At 53.3% G+C, this 15998-nt stretch overlaps 6 protein-coding genes across 6 annotated transcripts; 4 read left to right on the plus strand and 2 right to left on the minus strand.

The window, feature by feature from the left end:
• Window positions 1–1517: 1517 nt before the first annotated feature.
• On the plus strand, window positions 1518–2616 carry CTAM01_10988 (uncharacterized protein; the record flags this gene model as incomplete). Its single annotated transcript, XM_060527000.1, has 2 exons — window positions 1518–1913; window positions 2164–2616. 2 exons carry the CDS (start codon window positions 1518–1520, stop codon window positions 2614–2616), a joined length of 849 nt encoding a protein of 282 aa, XP_060378329.1.
• Window positions 2617–2670: 54 nt separating this feature from the next.
• On the plus strand, window positions 2671–2841 carry CTAM01_10989 (uncharacterized protein; the record flags this gene model as incomplete). Its single annotated transcript, XM_060527001.1, has 1 exon — window positions 2671–2841. The coding sequence occupies one exon, from the start codon at window positions 2671–2673 to the stop codon at window positions 2839–2841; it is 171 nt and encodes a 56-aa protein (XP_060378330.1).
• A 294-nt stretch (window positions 2842–3135) lies between these two features.
• Window positions 3136–6729, minus strand: CTAM01_10990 (X-Pro dipeptidyl-peptidase C-terminal non-catalytic domain-containing protein; the record flags this gene model as incomplete). Its single annotated transcript, XM_060527002.1, has 5 exons — window positions 3136–3166; window positions 3238–3430; window positions 3751–3896; window positions 4019–4161; window positions 5047–6729. The coding sequence occupies 5 exons, from the start codon at window positions 6727–6729 to the stop codon at window positions 3136–3138; spliced, it is 2196 nt and encodes a 731-aa protein (XP_060378331.1).
• A 723-nt stretch (window positions 6730–7452) lies between these two features.
• CTAM01_10991 (uncharacterized protein) lies at window positions 7453–8634 on the plus strand (the record flags this gene model as incomplete). The annotated part of the gene is made up of 2 exons (XM_060527003.1): window positions 7453–7715; window positions 7785–8634. 2 exons carry the CDS (start codon window positions 7453–7455, stop codon window positions 8632–8634), a joined length of 1113 nt encoding a protein of 370 aa, XP_060378332.1.
• Window positions 8635–9277: 643 nt separating this feature from the next.
• Window positions 9278–11123, minus strand: CTAM01_10992 (major facilitator superfamily transporter; the record flags this gene model as incomplete). Its single annotated transcript, XM_060527004.1, has 4 exons — window positions 9278–9703; window positions 9766–10217; window positions 10289–10888; window positions 10970–11123. 4 exons carry the CDS (start codon window positions 11121–11123, stop codon window positions 9278–9280), a joined length of 1632 nt encoding a protein of 543 aa, XP_060378333.1.
• A 960-nt stretch (window positions 11124–12083) lies between these two features.
• CTAM01_10993 (fungal specific transcription factor domain-containing protein) lies at window positions 12084–14645 on the plus strand (the record flags this gene model as incomplete). The annotated part of the gene is made up of 4 exons (XM_060527005.1): window positions 12084–13624; window positions 13698–13772; window positions 13832–14114; window positions 14172–14645. 4 exons carry the CDS (start codon window positions 12084–12086, stop codon window positions 14643–14645), a joined length of 2373 nt encoding a protein of 790 aa, XP_060378334.1.
• Between the last annotated feature and the right edge of the window lie 1353 nt (window positions 14646–15998).

A 15998-nucleotide genomic window follows, 5' to 3' on the forward strand; every position in this document is an offset into this window, starting at 1 on the left:
TCGAGTCGGGTCTTTTGTCTCCCACAACGTCGGATCGGCAGTTGGGTCCAGCGTTGGAGGCTGGGCCGTGTCGCAGACGTTGTATCGCCGCAGCGCAAATGTCTAGGTATCGCGATGCCGCAGGAATGTCTCAATTGACGAGGGGCGGCGATACTGGAATGTCTCGATTGCGTGGTGCTTGGTGGGACAAACGGAGGGTCCTAGTCGCAGGAACCCAGGCAAGCTGGCGACAGAGGCTGGGAACGCAGGGCAATGAAAGAAATACTGGGTATCTGGAGCTGAGCTGAAGTAGTGAATGTCGATGGTGGTTAAGATGATGTTGATGATTATTGGCAACTAGATGGAATGGTCTTTAGTGAATTGCCACCGTCAATGTCGTGTTCGCGAGCAATGCTGGTGTTGCGATGGACAACGATGTTGGTGTCGTCTAAGAAACGATAGGCGACCTGGTCAATAATGGTGGAAAAGCAGCTAGACACCTAGAGGACCAGGCTCCGAAAAGAGACCCTTGGGAGGTCCAGGGAGCAGATAGCGACCGATCGACAGGGCTATCTCGGGGTTGTTCTGTTGGCCAATTGAAGTTTAGCGATGCGAAGATGACGAAGTGGTTCGTTTCTTGGTCAAGATGACTGATGATAGTGGTGGCAGTTGTTGTGGTGACCCTCGCACATAGAATTTGGCGATGACAGTTCGTGGGAGAGGAAATGTAGAATGGCGAGGATGACGGAGCAGGTAGCACATTTCTTTCTGTGCCCTCTCTCTACTGCAAATGATCGGCCGCGAGTCGGAAGAAGAAAGATACACACACGGCTGGCGGCGCAAAGGGAACCTTGGGTGACGGGAATACGCACACGCAGGAGAAGGAAGGGGAAGGGCGTCTGATGCAACGGAACAAAAGTGACGAGGGTAGCTGCAGGGGGCTTAAGGGTGTGGAACTGTGTGGATGTGACGGGACCAACTGCAGGCACGCGGGGAGTCAAAAGGCAGCAATTCCAAGGTTGAATTATTCGCCAATGGGCAGCAAAGCGAGTGACAAGATGTGGGAGACCGCAGACCCTTGCAGGAGAAGAGTGGGATGAGGTGGGATGTGATGGGCCAGACGCGATGGTTGGACACAGGAAGGAGATGCGCAGCCGAGCAAAAGACCAATAGGTGCAAGGATCGCGGTGGGGGAAAGCTCGAGCGAATGCCGTTGGAGGATGCGCGTTGATTATTTGGTGATGTATTCGTTGGTGTTGGTGATGAAGTTGGTTGGATCTTGAAGGCAACGAGAAAGAAATGGGGAATATCAGGCGAGGTGGCTGGATTGGTAGGGCCGTATGAGAGTGAGAGTGAGAGCGAGTCTCAGGATGAAAGTGAGATGTGAGTGAGTTGCAATGGTGTAAGAACCTCAACTGAACAAGCGCAAGCACAGGCAAGAGAAGATGCGCCTCCTCCACGATCCAATGCTTCAAAAGAAAGACATCAGACCAGTCGAGTAGAGAAAAGACGAGCAAAAACTAGTGAAATGGGCACAGATGCCCGCTGCAGGCAAACAAATATTCTTGCTTTTTCCCATCCGTCAGCGTGTCTCTACCAAGCATGCGAGCCAACCCATTTCTCAGTGTCCGAGAACATTCAATCAACTCGGCCAGCTACCTAAGCTGTTGCGCGTCGCGCCTCACTCTGATCGCTTGGTGCCTGATTGTCCCTCGCTCTCTTCTTCGGTCCTAGTCGGATCTTCACCAAACCTTCAGAATTGGCGCGCCGCCCGCGCAAGCTTCCAGTCCTGCAAGGACAGGAACAGGAATAGCATCGGACAAGGGAGATTGCCTGGCGCAGAGGTCGCCGCTGTTAGTGCCGACGACCGGCACCCGTCAGTCGCTAGTCTCTGCTCTAGCGGCACGTTGCGTGAGGAACTACTTACTACAGTATCAGGCCAAAGTTTAACCCCCTTGTCAGGTATCTTCGCCCGTGCTTTTCGAGATTACATCAGTAGTATTACTTTCGAGATTCTTGTGCACGTCGAACACAAATTTGGCCATTAAGAGTCACTGCTCTACCCTGGCCAGACCCACGCTACCTGGTAGGGAGTTTAAACTTACCCCTATAGACCAAGTACAAAGTGTGTTAGCTAAGAAAGTGAAAAGCACCACCACGCAGTACTGTGCTCCGTATGTACAGAGTTTGCCATTGATCGACATCTCCAGCAGACTCAGTGGCATGAGTGAGTTTGACTTCCAGGTTCTGGGAAGCTGTTTGGGCAGCAATGAAGTCACGAGACGAACGTGTCGTGTTGGTGATGATATTGGCACTGCTATCATCTCATTCTCATCTAATGTTTATCTGACCACCCAAGTCTCGCTCAGCTCGCGCAGCTGTCAGATCCTTCTGTCCCTCAGGTTGGTAATCGCTATGACCTCTGCTCATACGTTGTCAATCTTGCATTCCTTTGCGGTGAAGAAGCGTATGCGCAATGTGGAAATGCCGACTAACATGAAAAAGCTTGTAGCTCGGGCATTTTTCTCATCGATTAATCCTTTTTTCTTTCTCTCGTTTTTTTTCTTCTCAATGGCGCCGGCACTAACAGCCACTACAAATGATCCGAGCTCCCCTTGCATAAGCCAGCACTTGTGAGCTGTGTGTGTGATTATGTAAGAAGCCCTGTTCTTTTGTGTTTGTGCACGCGTTATGCAGGGGTACGTCTCTCTGGTGGGTCCCCTGCACGCCGTCCAATTACTCCGAGCTGCCATCCTTGTTGCTTCTGCTCCCTCCTCTGCATCTTCCTCCTTCACGCCCAATAAGAGTCGATTCCAACGTGATGGAAGCAAGGTCCTCCCCAGTTCCCCGGCTGCAGGCTGACTCTGCCGTTCAAGAGCATCTTCAAGGGGCGCGCCATGATCCATTGCACCCGCTCGCAAAAGGGGGCAACGAAAGAGGGGTTGATTTGAGAAAGCCGCAGGCAAAATGTCGTTGTGTCTCTCTCCACGAGCAAGCTTTGCTTGCAAGAAGGAGGCTGGTGTTTAAGACAACAGCTGACAGTCCCTGGCAGATACCGAGGCAATGTTGTACGAAATACGGATATCCGGCCGCCGACTGCTACGTCCGTACCGAGTCTCATCTCTCATCAAGAGGAAGAAAAGAACTGATGGCGGTTCAAGGGTCTTGGTCGCAGTCGCTTCCCTTACTATCACCGTCAAAGCGCAACAAGTCCTGCGGCTGTCCATCGATAGACACAACGGCAGGTCACATTGGTACCTGATATTGACAGCCCTCTCATCTCGTACAAGGTCGATTGGGTAGCGCCACGACGCCGAGCCGTGAACCACTCCACCTGGTCCCATTTCGATGCGACTGCTTCCTTCGTCCAGAGCCGTCGGCTTTTGACTCTGCGCCGTCTGCTTCTGCCGATCCAAGTTTGCAGTAGCTCCTCTACCGAACTCCTCGCAGACTATCGTACGGATACACATCGTGCCACCAATCTTTTTGACGAGCGTCACCCACCATGGCTCTTTTCAGTGTTTCTCCGTACCTGATGACAACCGTCCACAATGTATCCATGAATTGGGACTCCGCGTCATAAGTTTCTACCACTACGAGCCAAGCCGACTCCAACATCATCTCGCCACCAACGTAGCCCAATTTGCGACCTATACGGATACCCCCGCCAAACTGCGCATCCTACGGCCTGCCCCGGCTGGTTCCACGCATCTAACAAACGCCTCCGGCCACCGTCCCCGAAGCCCAAGGCCCACGCCCACACCAACGCACCCAAAACACCAAAATAGCGTTCCCGGAATCTGGTTAACGTTCCGCTGGCCCCACCGGCCTCGGCCCCAAGACTGTGCGCGCGCCTGGCCTGGTTGTCTTCTCTTGCCCTTGGTTTGTCGCCTTCGTTCGCCTCTATCGAGACCGTTCTGTCCAGTATCCACAGCATGCAAGCCCGATCGATGGGAGGGAACCAGCAGATTGAGTTCTCCCTTCCATGTCCCTCCATGACTCGAAGATCCTCATGTGATACGCAACACAGGAAACGAACCGGTGCACCCGTTGCTCGAACTCAAACTGCGAACCGGCGTCTGGAGTGCGGCCCGCGATGTGACAGAGGACAAGCCCGCCGCGCCCCGTTGCGCATGCCCGACGCTGAGCCGGCGTGTACGCTTGCGCAGCGGCCGATGAAACCTTAGGCGGTCAGCTCGGCGGTCTACAAGTCCGCAAATCAATCGCTTGGGAGTGCTGTCTTCCACTTCTCACGTTTCCCTACTACCGGTGTCACTCACTTAGATTAGCTGTGCCATCATGTTCTCAATCACAGTCACACCTCACAACGTCAAGTCTCCAAGAGGAGGTGGAAGTCTCCCTGAATCCGGGCAAAGAAGCACTCAACCTGAAGCACTGCAACCAACGGAGAATTTTATATCCCTGTTGCTACCGACCCCAGACAGCTCACTGATTGCAAGGGTACACGGCGAACACGAACGCGACGCCAAATGCCCCTCCAATCTTGCAGCTTAATGTGTGTGCTCCAGAGGTGCTACTGTCGACTCAGACATCCGACATCAACGTTGCAGAAAGAGGGTATCTTGCTACCTGTGGTATTGGCCATGTGACCATCTAGACAGAGGCCGAGTCTGATCTCCTGCGCAGTCCGATGTGACCCACTCGTTCGCACCTTCTGGCATGCGAGCAATTAATCACCTGCCAAGGATACCGTCATTCTCAGCGGAAAGATGACCCGAATGCGTCGAATCGGCTTTGCAAGCTGCTTGGGCTGTGACCCCTGTGGACGCCAGATTTGACTCTTCCGTGCATGTAGGAAGAATCATGACCTGCAAGGTCTGATTTCTCTTGAGAGCCTGGTCACGAAGGCGACTTACTATGCAGAACGCATGACGTTCGGGCGGGTACCAGATACTGGAGATGAAGGCCAATTGAGGTGTACATCTCAGCGGACCGTTGTGATATTATCTATAGAAAAGGAAGAACAATATGGCTTGCTTGGTCTCCTCCTAAGTGTAGGCTATGCCGACCCTTATTCAGAGTATGGTTCTTCCCGAAATTACTCACGGCAAAGCTCTGTCCGCTAATGACAACCCGCAGACTCTCGCCGGCCTCGTATTCAACCCCGAGCGCCCAAATTCCAATGTCCAGCCTGACTACCTCGCCAGGCGTAATCTTCTCCTCCTTCTCGTGCGGGTGGAACGGCCAGTGTGGATGCATGCTCCTGGTCTCATCGATGGCTCGATGAGAAGCCCGGAGGATGCCCACAGGGCCCTTGTACAGCACGACTTCCGTCTCTTGCTCCGGCTTGAATTCCTGGAACGAGTTCACGGGTATGCCCTTCCATGGAATGTTAAGGTTCTTCATCTGCTTCCCATCTTTGTCGAGCTTCTGAATCATAACGTACACATCCATGTCGTCGTGATCTGGGCAAGACATGTACAGCACGGCTTTGGGTAGGCCTATGATGTTGGTAGTTTCGGGAAAGGTATGAGTAAAGCTGACGTTTCCGCCAGACTCGGAGTCGTAGCTGACCGTCGTCTTCGTCTCTGGCGCAGTAGTGGAGATGAGCGTCTCCTCCGTGCCAAGAAAAAACTCCTTGTACTGCGTTCGCGCCGGCGGGAAATCCTCCTCAACAATATTCTCAATCGCCTGGGGAGTTTTCTCGCCAAACCGCAGCAGAGACATCCTCACCTTGGGCGTCTTCTCCCATCCGTTATCGACGCCCTTGAGGTACCGGTCAAAGAACGCAAACAACTCATATTTGGCCTCAGAGTTACCCCAAAGGTCAAACCACTCCTGCCACGGATGCCATCTCAACCACTTCTCCTTCGACTGCACCTCCAACCAGGCCCGGATGGCACCCATACCGTGCATCGTGTTCGTCCACGTGCCCGTAATATACGTTGGCACATTAATCTGCTTCATATCTGGCCTCTTGTCGTTCCACCACGCGTTAGCAAGCGGATGCCGCGCGTACATCTCGCGAAAGCTCTCGATACCGCCGCGGCCTTTCAGCATATGCTTGATAATCAACTCATCAAATAAGTCGCCAGCGTACACGCCTCCCCGCGCAAACTGCTCGCGGTACAAGTCTCCGCATCCTTCCCACGGCGCAATGGCCTTCAAGCTCGGCGGTCGCAGCGCCGCGATGAACCACTGCGCGATTGCGAGGTGCGAATTCCCTGCGAGTCCGACGCTGCCGCTACACCAGGACATCGCCGCCACGGCCTCGATGGCATCGTACCCGTCTTCGGCTTCTTGGCCGCCCATGATGACCATTGGTGTGTTCTCGTCGCCACTGTCAAAGGCACCGCGCGTGTCGATGTTGACGATGGCGTAGCCGCGGGGAACCCAGTCCGCCGGGTCAGGCGCCTCGAACTTTTCCAGGCCGGAGAGCGTGCCAGACGGGATGCCGAGGTTCCATGGCGTCATGTAGCCCAGCGACGTGAGACCGTTGAACTTCTTGCCAAAGGGGGACCAGCATATTAGCGCAGGCACTTTCTCTATGGTGTTTGGCGGGCGCAGTACGTCTGCGTAGAGTGTCGTTCCGTCTCTGACTTTGATAGCGACGTCGTGCTCTAGTAGGATGGCGGAGGGCAATGGGCGCGCGTCTGGATGGGGATGTTTCCAGCCAGCGGGTAGGGTCTCTGTATGTTGATTGAGGCCGTCGTAGCCATCACGACCGGGTGTTGGTGCATTCAACGGCTCGATGGGCACTTCTAGACCGGAGAACCTTGAAGACGGCATTATGACAAGGGCTGTTTTCACTCTTGCTAACTTGTTCTTAGGTCGGAGAGCGCTTTGCTATAGTGTATCCAGTGAGACCGTTAACCTCCAGTTGCAAGTCCCGGTCTACTTGTACAAATGCCATCTTCAAAGACTTCATGACTTCGGCTTGTACAAATTCCAACTGAGTCTAACCCCTCCTCTCCCGGCCCTCCGCGGTCATGAAAGGAAGAAGTTGCTGTCCCGGCTGCTTACGGGGGTGGGGTGGGATGGAGTGTCGTCCAAGTCGGGAAGAAAACAGGCCCGCCAACTCCCGAACCGAGCGCCTTACACTGGACTTAGCTACCAGCCGATGCCGAACCGAAGCATTCCCCTCGAATGTACAGTACTAGTGTAGTGAATATCCCCCACCACTCATCCGCTCCGTACCGATGGGATCAAGCTAGACTGTTCCGAGAGGCTAGGAGTAGCTTTCGGCAGGATAGCGGAACATGCTCTAGAGTTGTTGCACCTGCCCGAGCTCAAGGTACTAGTTAGTCTAGAGGCTTACGGCTCGGTGGGCAGGAAGTGTCTTGATCGGTTCAACACTTTGGATCATCAAACGTTCATATTGGCTATAAACACAACGATTCATTCCATTCCATAGACACGAGTAATATCTAGAGAAGATCAAGCTTTCCTGAGGCATTGGATCTCACACATACCTTATTCAACAGAAAGTTTCCCTCATCTGACGCTTTCATCATGGTCATCGCAACCGACTTTGCAAAGCCTTTGGCGACCATCCCGGTCCCGGACGGAAAGAAGATTGTCAAAAATGCATCAGCCACGGCTCCCTTGAAGCCTCAGCCGGCGGGTCCCAATAGACTATTCTCTCAAGAAGGTGCAGTCTTTGGAGATTTCCGTGATGATCTCCTCCGCGATGGCTACGTCGTAGTCAAGGGCGCCATTCCCCGCGAAAGAGCAGATGCCTACGGCGAGGAAATGATGTCTTACCTTGAGAACTTGTAAGTGATCTATTTTTTCACACTTTCAAGCCTCTCAACCGAACCAGCACGCTGACAACTCAAATATAGCTCCGGCGGTCTCGGCTTCAACCGCAACGACCCCTCCACCGTCAAAGAATCCAACCTCCCCATCATCACCGAAAAGGGAATGTGCCTAGGCTACGGCGTCGCTCACGAGTCCTTCACCTGGGCCATCCGCCAAGAACCAGGCCTCGTCGACGCCTTTGAAAAAGTCTACGACACTCCCGACCTCATCGTCTCCTTTGACGCCGTCAACATGGCCTTCCCCAACCGGCCCGACGTCAAACCCAACAACCCCTGGCCGCACCAGGACCAGGACCCGGAGAAGCCAGGCTTCCGCTGCCTCCAGGGGCTCGTGAACCTCCTCCCGAACGGGGACCGCGACGGCGGGCTCATCGTCTGCAAGGGCGCGCACATGCTCTCGGAGGAGTTCCACGAGGCGTTCCGCGGGGAAGAGGATAAGATTTGGGCGTGGACGAAGGAGTGGTATGGGTTCACCGACAAGGGGATGCAGTGGCTCAAGGACCGCGGGTGCGAGTGGATCAAGGTCAACGCGGAACCTGGTGACTTGCTGTTGTGGGATAGCCGGACGCCGCATTATAATCTCAGCCCTGAAGGCACGTCGCCGCGGTTCTGCGTGTATACTTGTTACATGCCGGTCGCCGAGGCCACGCAGGAGGACTTGGTGCGGAAGAAGGGCGCGTTCGAGGAGTTGAAGAGCACGACGCACTGGCCTAATGCGATGCACGTTGGCGGCATTCCGGTGTTGAGGAATGGGGAGCCGTGTCCGTATAATACGGGCAAGCCGAGGAGTGTGCCGAAGCTTTCGGAGAGGGGGTTCAAGTTGACGGGTATTCCGTATATCCAGGGGGTTCCTATTGATGCTTTGGGAGAGTGAGGATGAGGTTGGTGAGGACTGGGCAGATGTCTGTGGAGGATTATGTTTTGGCTGAGCCATCAGATTGTTTGTCTTTAGTGTTTTGAGTAGACTGTCATCCGTTTAGTCTCAGTCAAGTTTTGAATACTCTTTGACTTTGCTCCCAGAAAGATTACTTTTCTATGTGATTTTACCACGAATTGATGAGAAAATTAGTATTATTAACTAACACTTGTACATGTTCTCAACTAAAAAGCACTTTACTGGAATGAACGATCTTTTGTGTGCGAGAACAGCCCGTGGCCACATCGAGAACGACACCCGGGAGATTCTTTGAAAAGACCATATTCCATCGACCACTAGATGAAGTCAAGATATACATATCTCTTGAGTTCTCGCCCACTCCGATTCTTTTTACGACTTTCTTATACAGAAAAAGAAAGGATACGGCCTTGATAAGGAACGACCTTCAGAACGATGTGATTCGAGGTGCCATTCACCGCGGTAAATAGAAAAATAATGACCAAATTCAGATCTCACTTTCAATTCTAGTACTGCCGAAACACTGTACCTGGGACACAGATTACCTGCCTAATCAAACTTTATATCATTCACCATACATCTCGGATAGCCCCAACTATGTTTACGGAATACTCTTGTTTCATCACTCAGAGGCGAGCTCAGGCCAAATCTTCTTCGTAGCCCACATCCTGATACGCGACCCGAACAGATACACAGGAACAGTAATGACTCCCAAAACACCAGCAATGACGGCGAAGATGTTCATGGCGCCCTGATATCCAATCAGATTGATCAACGGGACCGTGGAGTAGCTCAGGCCAAACGAGATGAAGCCGCGTCCTGCACATAGGACCAAGAGAAGCGGTCCCGCCTTGCTTGGAAAGCTGTCAATGGCGTAGGTGATGCCGACGAGGTTGGCTCCCAGGAAGGCAAAGTACCCAAGGTTGTAGGGGGCTACGATAGTCATCCAGTACCAGCGGTCAGGGTGTGCGCCTGCCTGTCCGAAGAAGACGCAGGAGATGATGGCTGATAGAATGGGGACACTCAGGATGATTAGTCTGTACTCAGGCTGCGAAGACGAGTTAGCATCGGCCCGAAATACATACCGGATAACTTGAAGACGTTGCTTACCTGGAAGGTTCCGCTCTTCCAACTACTCATGGCCCGCACCAGCATATCAGATCCGTAGCCGAGGAGAGGTACCAAGATGACACAGTCGAGGACTTGTACCAGCTGGACATATCCCAGCCAGTCGTATTTGAATGTGTACGGAGGCGCCATCAGGATCGTTGCAAAAGTTGAGGCTTGGTAGACGTAGATACCCAAGAAGGCGCCGTTGAGTAACAACATCCACACGATGTTTGGTAGCAATAGTGATTGCATCGTCTCCTTGTAGAAGATGACTGTCTGTTTCCACTCGGGCTTGAAGTGGAAGATTCTTAGATTATGGCGCCAGGTTCGGGGTCCAAAGACTTCGGGTTGCAGAATATGGTTTTGTCGTGTCAGGACCTGGACAATCATCTCGTTGTCGCCGTTTTTGTTGACGTTGCCTTCGTCGTCTAACTTCAGATGGACAGCGCCCCCTATAGCGATATCGTATTAGTCTAAGCACGCACCAGTTGACTGGGGCCCCCAAGATACGGGCGGAACCTACTGTCGGCATCAACTGGTCGATCATACTTTGTTTCTACAGCAAAGAAGAAAGCCAGGACAAGGATAACAGCGTTGATGAATGTGATGATTAAGTACCACCACTTGAGTCCCATTGAAGGGACGATGTAAGCCGTCGCAACGAACATCGCCGCCGTCCCTGCAGTTTGAACACCAATGAACCAGGACAGCTTGGCGCTTCTTTCGTGGAGGAAGTGAATCTCTTCAATTATGAAGGGAGCGAGTGCCTCACTTTGACCAGCGGCGATGCTGTAAAAGTTGCGACCTGCGATATGGCTGCTCAAGGACGTCGAGAAGGCGCACCATAGACCTGACAAGACCAGCAGAACTAGTGACACGAGGAATACAGGCCGCCTGCCTATAGTCACGCAGAGCGGCATGGAGAAGAGGTTTCCTATCCCCATGAATAGCGTCGGGTATGTGAGAAGGTCCGTGGCTCGCGTGGCATCTTCGGGGGGATACTCCTTCAGTACGGAGGGGAACACGGCGCCGAGACCGGATGTGACGAGGACGGCGATGGCGGAGTATGAGCCGACAACAAAGATGATAAGGTACTTGTGCCATGGTGGAAGGTTGAGGGGGTCTATCTCCCGCCATTAGCATTAGATGTGTCCTGCTTCGCAAATTTGGTTTTTGGGTAAGGTCTGGGATTTGGTAGCTTTACCTTTGGGGTCAGGGCTAGGAGTGGGAATTAGGACAACTGAACCGCCTTGAAGTAGCTGCACGGTTCCGTATGCCTGATCTTCCTGCGCAGTGACCTTTATTGCCGATCTCTCGATGGTGTCAACATGAGGCTCATCATCTTTGGTGCCAGGCATGGTCGGCAAACGAGGCAGAAATACTTCCAACAACTCAAAAGACGGTCGGCAATTTGGCGTGAGGCGAGCAAGAAAGTTGATAGGACGTTGAAAATTGTCGCAGCACAGACCCAAGCAGCAAACTCAAAGTCGTGATGCCGGCAAGGGCCCGTTGACGAGGTTCCATGCTTCTGACTATATACGAACTGATGTCTGAGCGGTTGTTGTCGCTTCTAGATCTCTTTGTGTTGACTGTCTATAGTCCTAATAGCCATTTCAATTGACTGTATTGAGTCTCATCAAGTTGCAGGAGTGTAGTGTGTCCTGTGGTCCAATCAAAGCTAGACCATTATCAGAGAATAGCTTCATTGGGCTGTCGGCTCGGCTCAGGCCCATCAACTCCCGATGGTCACGGTAGAAGCGTGCCTTAGACCAATAGCATTCCTACCGATCACAGGGGCTAAGCCTACATGTACGGCTCCCCATGTTTGCTTGCATTGTAAACCCCATGGGGAAGATCTAGGAGTCTAACCGCTTCCAGAGTCTCATTGGCCGAGTAAACATCTCGTTGTGAAGAATTATGGCAAACACCCTCTGAGATAGGCTGAGATTCCCAATCTCCTACCTCCCCCACTATTCCGAGCTGATCATCGCGTCAACCGGAACGAGGGGCCGGTCGGCCTGCGCAGTGTCCACCACCTAAACCACCCAAAGAAACTCCCGAAACGCTTCCGCGAGTCATTCGATCTCCTCGTTCTTTCTGGGCCGTGCCGTCTCTTCACGTTTCGGAAACGCCAAAGTACTCCTCATAACGACGCGCTTCGGCATCTCAACCTCCCCAGCCGAACCCTCATCTCCAGCTCCCGAACAACCCAGTCAGTCAGCAGCCAGTAAGCGTACCAGTCTAGCCAGGCCAGTGGAGAATACTCAGGTATCGGCTATGTGAGGAATTTCCACACACCTCACAGGCAACGCGCGGCAATGTCATCATATACGAACCCCGTACCCACTCCCGCGGCGGCTGCCGAGCCCTCGTCCGTCGTCGTCGAGTCTTCCGAGGGCACCTCGGGGGCGGCGGGCTCGGTAGCCAAGAGGCGACGTATTAACTTCGCCTGCAACTACTGCCGCAACCGGAAGACGCGCTGCGATGAGCAAAAGCCGTCGTGCCGGGCCTGCATCAACGCCGGCATCGAGTGCGTCACGACGGACCGGCGGAGGCCCGGCGTCGAGGTCCAGCGCCGGGAGACGAAGCGCCGACTGTCTCGGGCATCCAGCGCGTCCTTGACGCATTCGCTGACGGCCGTCGCGTCTCCACACTCACCTCGAGAAGAGCTTGAGAGCTCTGAGCTGCCGCCGCCGCCGCCAGCACTACCGTACACCCGCACCAAGACTTCGCCGTCGATAGAGCTGCTCTACAGCCGTGACCGGACAGCGTCGGTAGCGGCTCCTAAGCTTGTCACGGTTCCCAAGGATGCTGCCGTCACCATCATACCGGAAGATGAGGAGCCTCCTGCCTGCCAGGCCCCGCCTAAGTATCAAGGAAAGTTACCTGTAGTGCGCCCCAGCCGCGGGAACAACTCGGTCGAGATCCTCGGCGACTGGTTGGACCTTGCTGCGCGTCGGCTAGGGATCCAACAAAGGCGCGGAATGCCAACGCGCATAGACAGGCCGCCGGCTTACCGCATTCTGTCGTCTGAACCCTGCCCGTTTCCTCCCAAAGAAATTGCCCGCAAGCTTGCTGCCCGCTACCTCGAAGGTATCAATCTGGTCTATCCCCTCTTCACCCCAGACCGTCTCATGCGAGACATTGACACAGCCGTGGAACTCGGCCCAATAAACTTCGCAGAGGCACGAGGTTTAGCGGCCTTGGTGTCGGTCTACCTCGTCATGTCTATCGCGTTTGCTTCCGCGGCACTATCGGAACCAACATTGGATCCCGGGGACTATGTAATATACTGCAAAACTCTCATTGGCCATCTCGTCACCGTCAACGGCGTCGAGACTGTCAGATCCTTGGCGCTTCTTTCATTGTGTCTTCACTGCTATGATGAGTGCGCTGGGGCTTGGAACATTCTCACCACGGCGGTTTCTAATGCAACGTCGCTGGGCCTGCACAAACCTCGAACGTGCCGAGGCGGCAAAAACAACCGCCCTGACAAGAGGCCAGACTTTGCCAATGAGGAAGAGCGCAAGGCATTCTGGCTCGGCATCTTTTCCTTTGAAAAGTTCTTGGCGTTCGAGTTGGGTCGCCTTTCTTCAATAGAGGATGAGGAGTGCTACCCGCCTCATGTCGAGATGCCCACGGGCAACGGTACGTCGTCGAAGGATAAGGCGTTTGCTGTGACCGTCGACCTTGCGAGGATACTCAGCGAAATTGGAAGAAAGGCTGTCATCGTCAGCCGGAAGGAAGACGGACTCCGAGACGGTGCACTACAAGCTATCATAGCTGAAAAGGTTGAGACCACAGGGGAGGCACAGCTGCTCTTAACCAGATGGGGTGAATCAGTGCCCGATGAGCTAAGGTACGTTTGACCGTCCCTCATGAATACCCATACGTGAATAGGTGAAGGTGGAGCTGACGATGTTCGACTCCAGACCGATATCAGACATCTTGATCGGCTCAAAGCAGTGCCCCTTTGCATCGTTCATTTCGATGCATTATAATAATGCGTAAGTGAGCTTCTCGTCTTATTGCATCAGATACAGCTCACTCACACGACACATCACAGGCTCGTGATCCTCTCACGAAACAGTCTTCTAATCAGCGAAGAGGCAATCACGTCAGGCGCAAACTTGATTGCTAAAGGCAAACCGTGGGACTATATCATGCGGAATGGGCAAGGTCTCACCGCCAACGCCGCCCGGAAAGTTCTCAGGATAGTAGTCGAAGCGGTCGACTCCAAGTCAAATGCGATCCTACCGAATCTTCTTGCGCCACTCCATGCACTCACAACCCTAGCCGTCCATGTCGTAACGCACCCAGACTCTCGCATCTCAACCATGGACCTACACGTAAGCCGCTATTGCGCGAGCCTTTTCGCCCTCTTGACGTCACTGACATGCTCATAGCTCATTCAAACGGCCTCAGACTCCATGAGAGAGATATATACGAGGCTTCGGGGTGACGGCTTACTGGACATGCTGCTACAGAAGATCGACTCATTCCTTCACAAAGGGCTGCCGACGCCAGGATCGTCGAGTAACCGAACAACTACTACCGTACCAGCCATGACTCCAAGATCCATGCCAGACGCCAGCCCTTGGCAAAACGCTGGGGAGACACCGACGCCCAGATCGGTAGATGCTCAGTGGTCTGGCAGTGACGACAGCCGCCGCAGGGAATCAGGTGGCAATGTGCCTGGTTCAACAATGCCCTTTTATAACCAAGGAAACGGGTTTCCCAGCGGATCGGAGTTCGGATTCGACTCCTTTGGCGAGATGCCCATGGTTGGCGACGAATGGTCGCCTAGTCTGTCTGATGGGATCGGATGGGACTGGGCGTGCTTTTCTCATCTTCTCAACGACCAGTACCAGCCACAGTGAAACTCATTCGCGGGACCATCACCTAAAATCCCGTGTCAGCTTGCCACGACCGCACCGAATCTGCCTTGATCTCTGTCGAGACTCGATCCCTCTGTCGCTTCAAGGATTCAAGGAGGCGCAAGGTTTGATGTCGCAACAGTATCTCAACATATTGCTGCTTAAGGTGATATGACAGCATAATTAGAGGCTCTCTCTATATTCTTGCTGGGAGACACGAGTAAGACAACTAGATGGAAGTGTTGGTATCCCTATTACAGGGTAGTTGGTTCGAACCGTGGGTTGACGAAGAGATCAATTGAACTATATGAATTTCTGCGTAGGTGTAAAAAGGAGGTTCCAACCGTAGGTTGGGCTGGCTACGATAATCGTAAATAGGGCCCCCAATTGGCCCCTGCGCAGTTGGCCGTATGCCGCGGTCGAATTGGACTTCCAATCCGACAGGAAGATCCACCTTTGGTACTGGAGCCCGGAAGGGATGGGAGCATCATTCCGCCAAGAACTTCGGAATCACCTCTGGTATCTCGGGGCCTATGAAGTCCAAGTATGAAGTCCAAGAACGCTGCGTGGAGCGGAGTAGCGTGAACGATGGCCGATTCGATTAATCAGAGGATGTTTTTTATTGGAAATCATGACCTCTGGTGGAAACAAAGTGTAAGGATCGGTGACAAGTTACAGGAGGAGCTCATTGTGACTACGCGGCTATAACGAGACCAGTTAGGGCAGAGGCTTTGGAGGCTATCTCTGAGCAGTCCTCTTCGGAGCCATGTGAACATCTCCAATGAATCAAGAAGCCATCAGTGTTCTTGCGAATCATCAGTCGTTGATTGCTAATGGTCCATATTTTTGAAAGTGCCGAGTCGGCCCCAGTTCCAACTTTATGCTTGAATAAATGCCTCGTATTCCGGCCGCAGTGAATGGCTACTTCCGTTACTTTAAGCTAGATCATCATCTCAGTGTGCATTCATGAGGCGTTTTATGTTGTATTCCTAGACCACCACACTGGCGCTAGGTCTCACTGGCGCCAAGCAAAGAACGGGATAGAATGCGTGCTGAGCCACCGGTAACGTACGTAGGACTGGGTGCATAATACTTGGCATATGACAACTCCTTAAATCACATTGGCTGCTACTATGATAGCAGCCCTACGGGAACGAGAACGATGATTTGGTACAGCGACCTGGAACAATTATGGCTGCGGAGAGCCTCATCTTCGTTTTCGTTTTCGTTGTCGAGTAGGTCCATGTCTGTGGCTCAGTAGTACCGCGCTGGTCGTGCAGTTCCACATTGTGAATCAGCAAGAGCATCTGAACAGGGTGTCGTCAATCAGGTGAGAAATGAGAAACTAGCCAGTCA

The sequence above is a fragment of the Colletotrichum tamarilloi genome (assembly GCF_030869305.1).
Source record: "Colletotrichum tamarilloi strain Tom-12 chromosome Unknown Scaffold_56.1, whole genome shotgun sequence".
NCBI classification, from domain to species: Eukaryota; Fungi; Ascomycota; class Sordariomycetes; order Glomerellales; family Glomerellaceae; genus Colletotrichum; species Colletotrichum tamarilloi.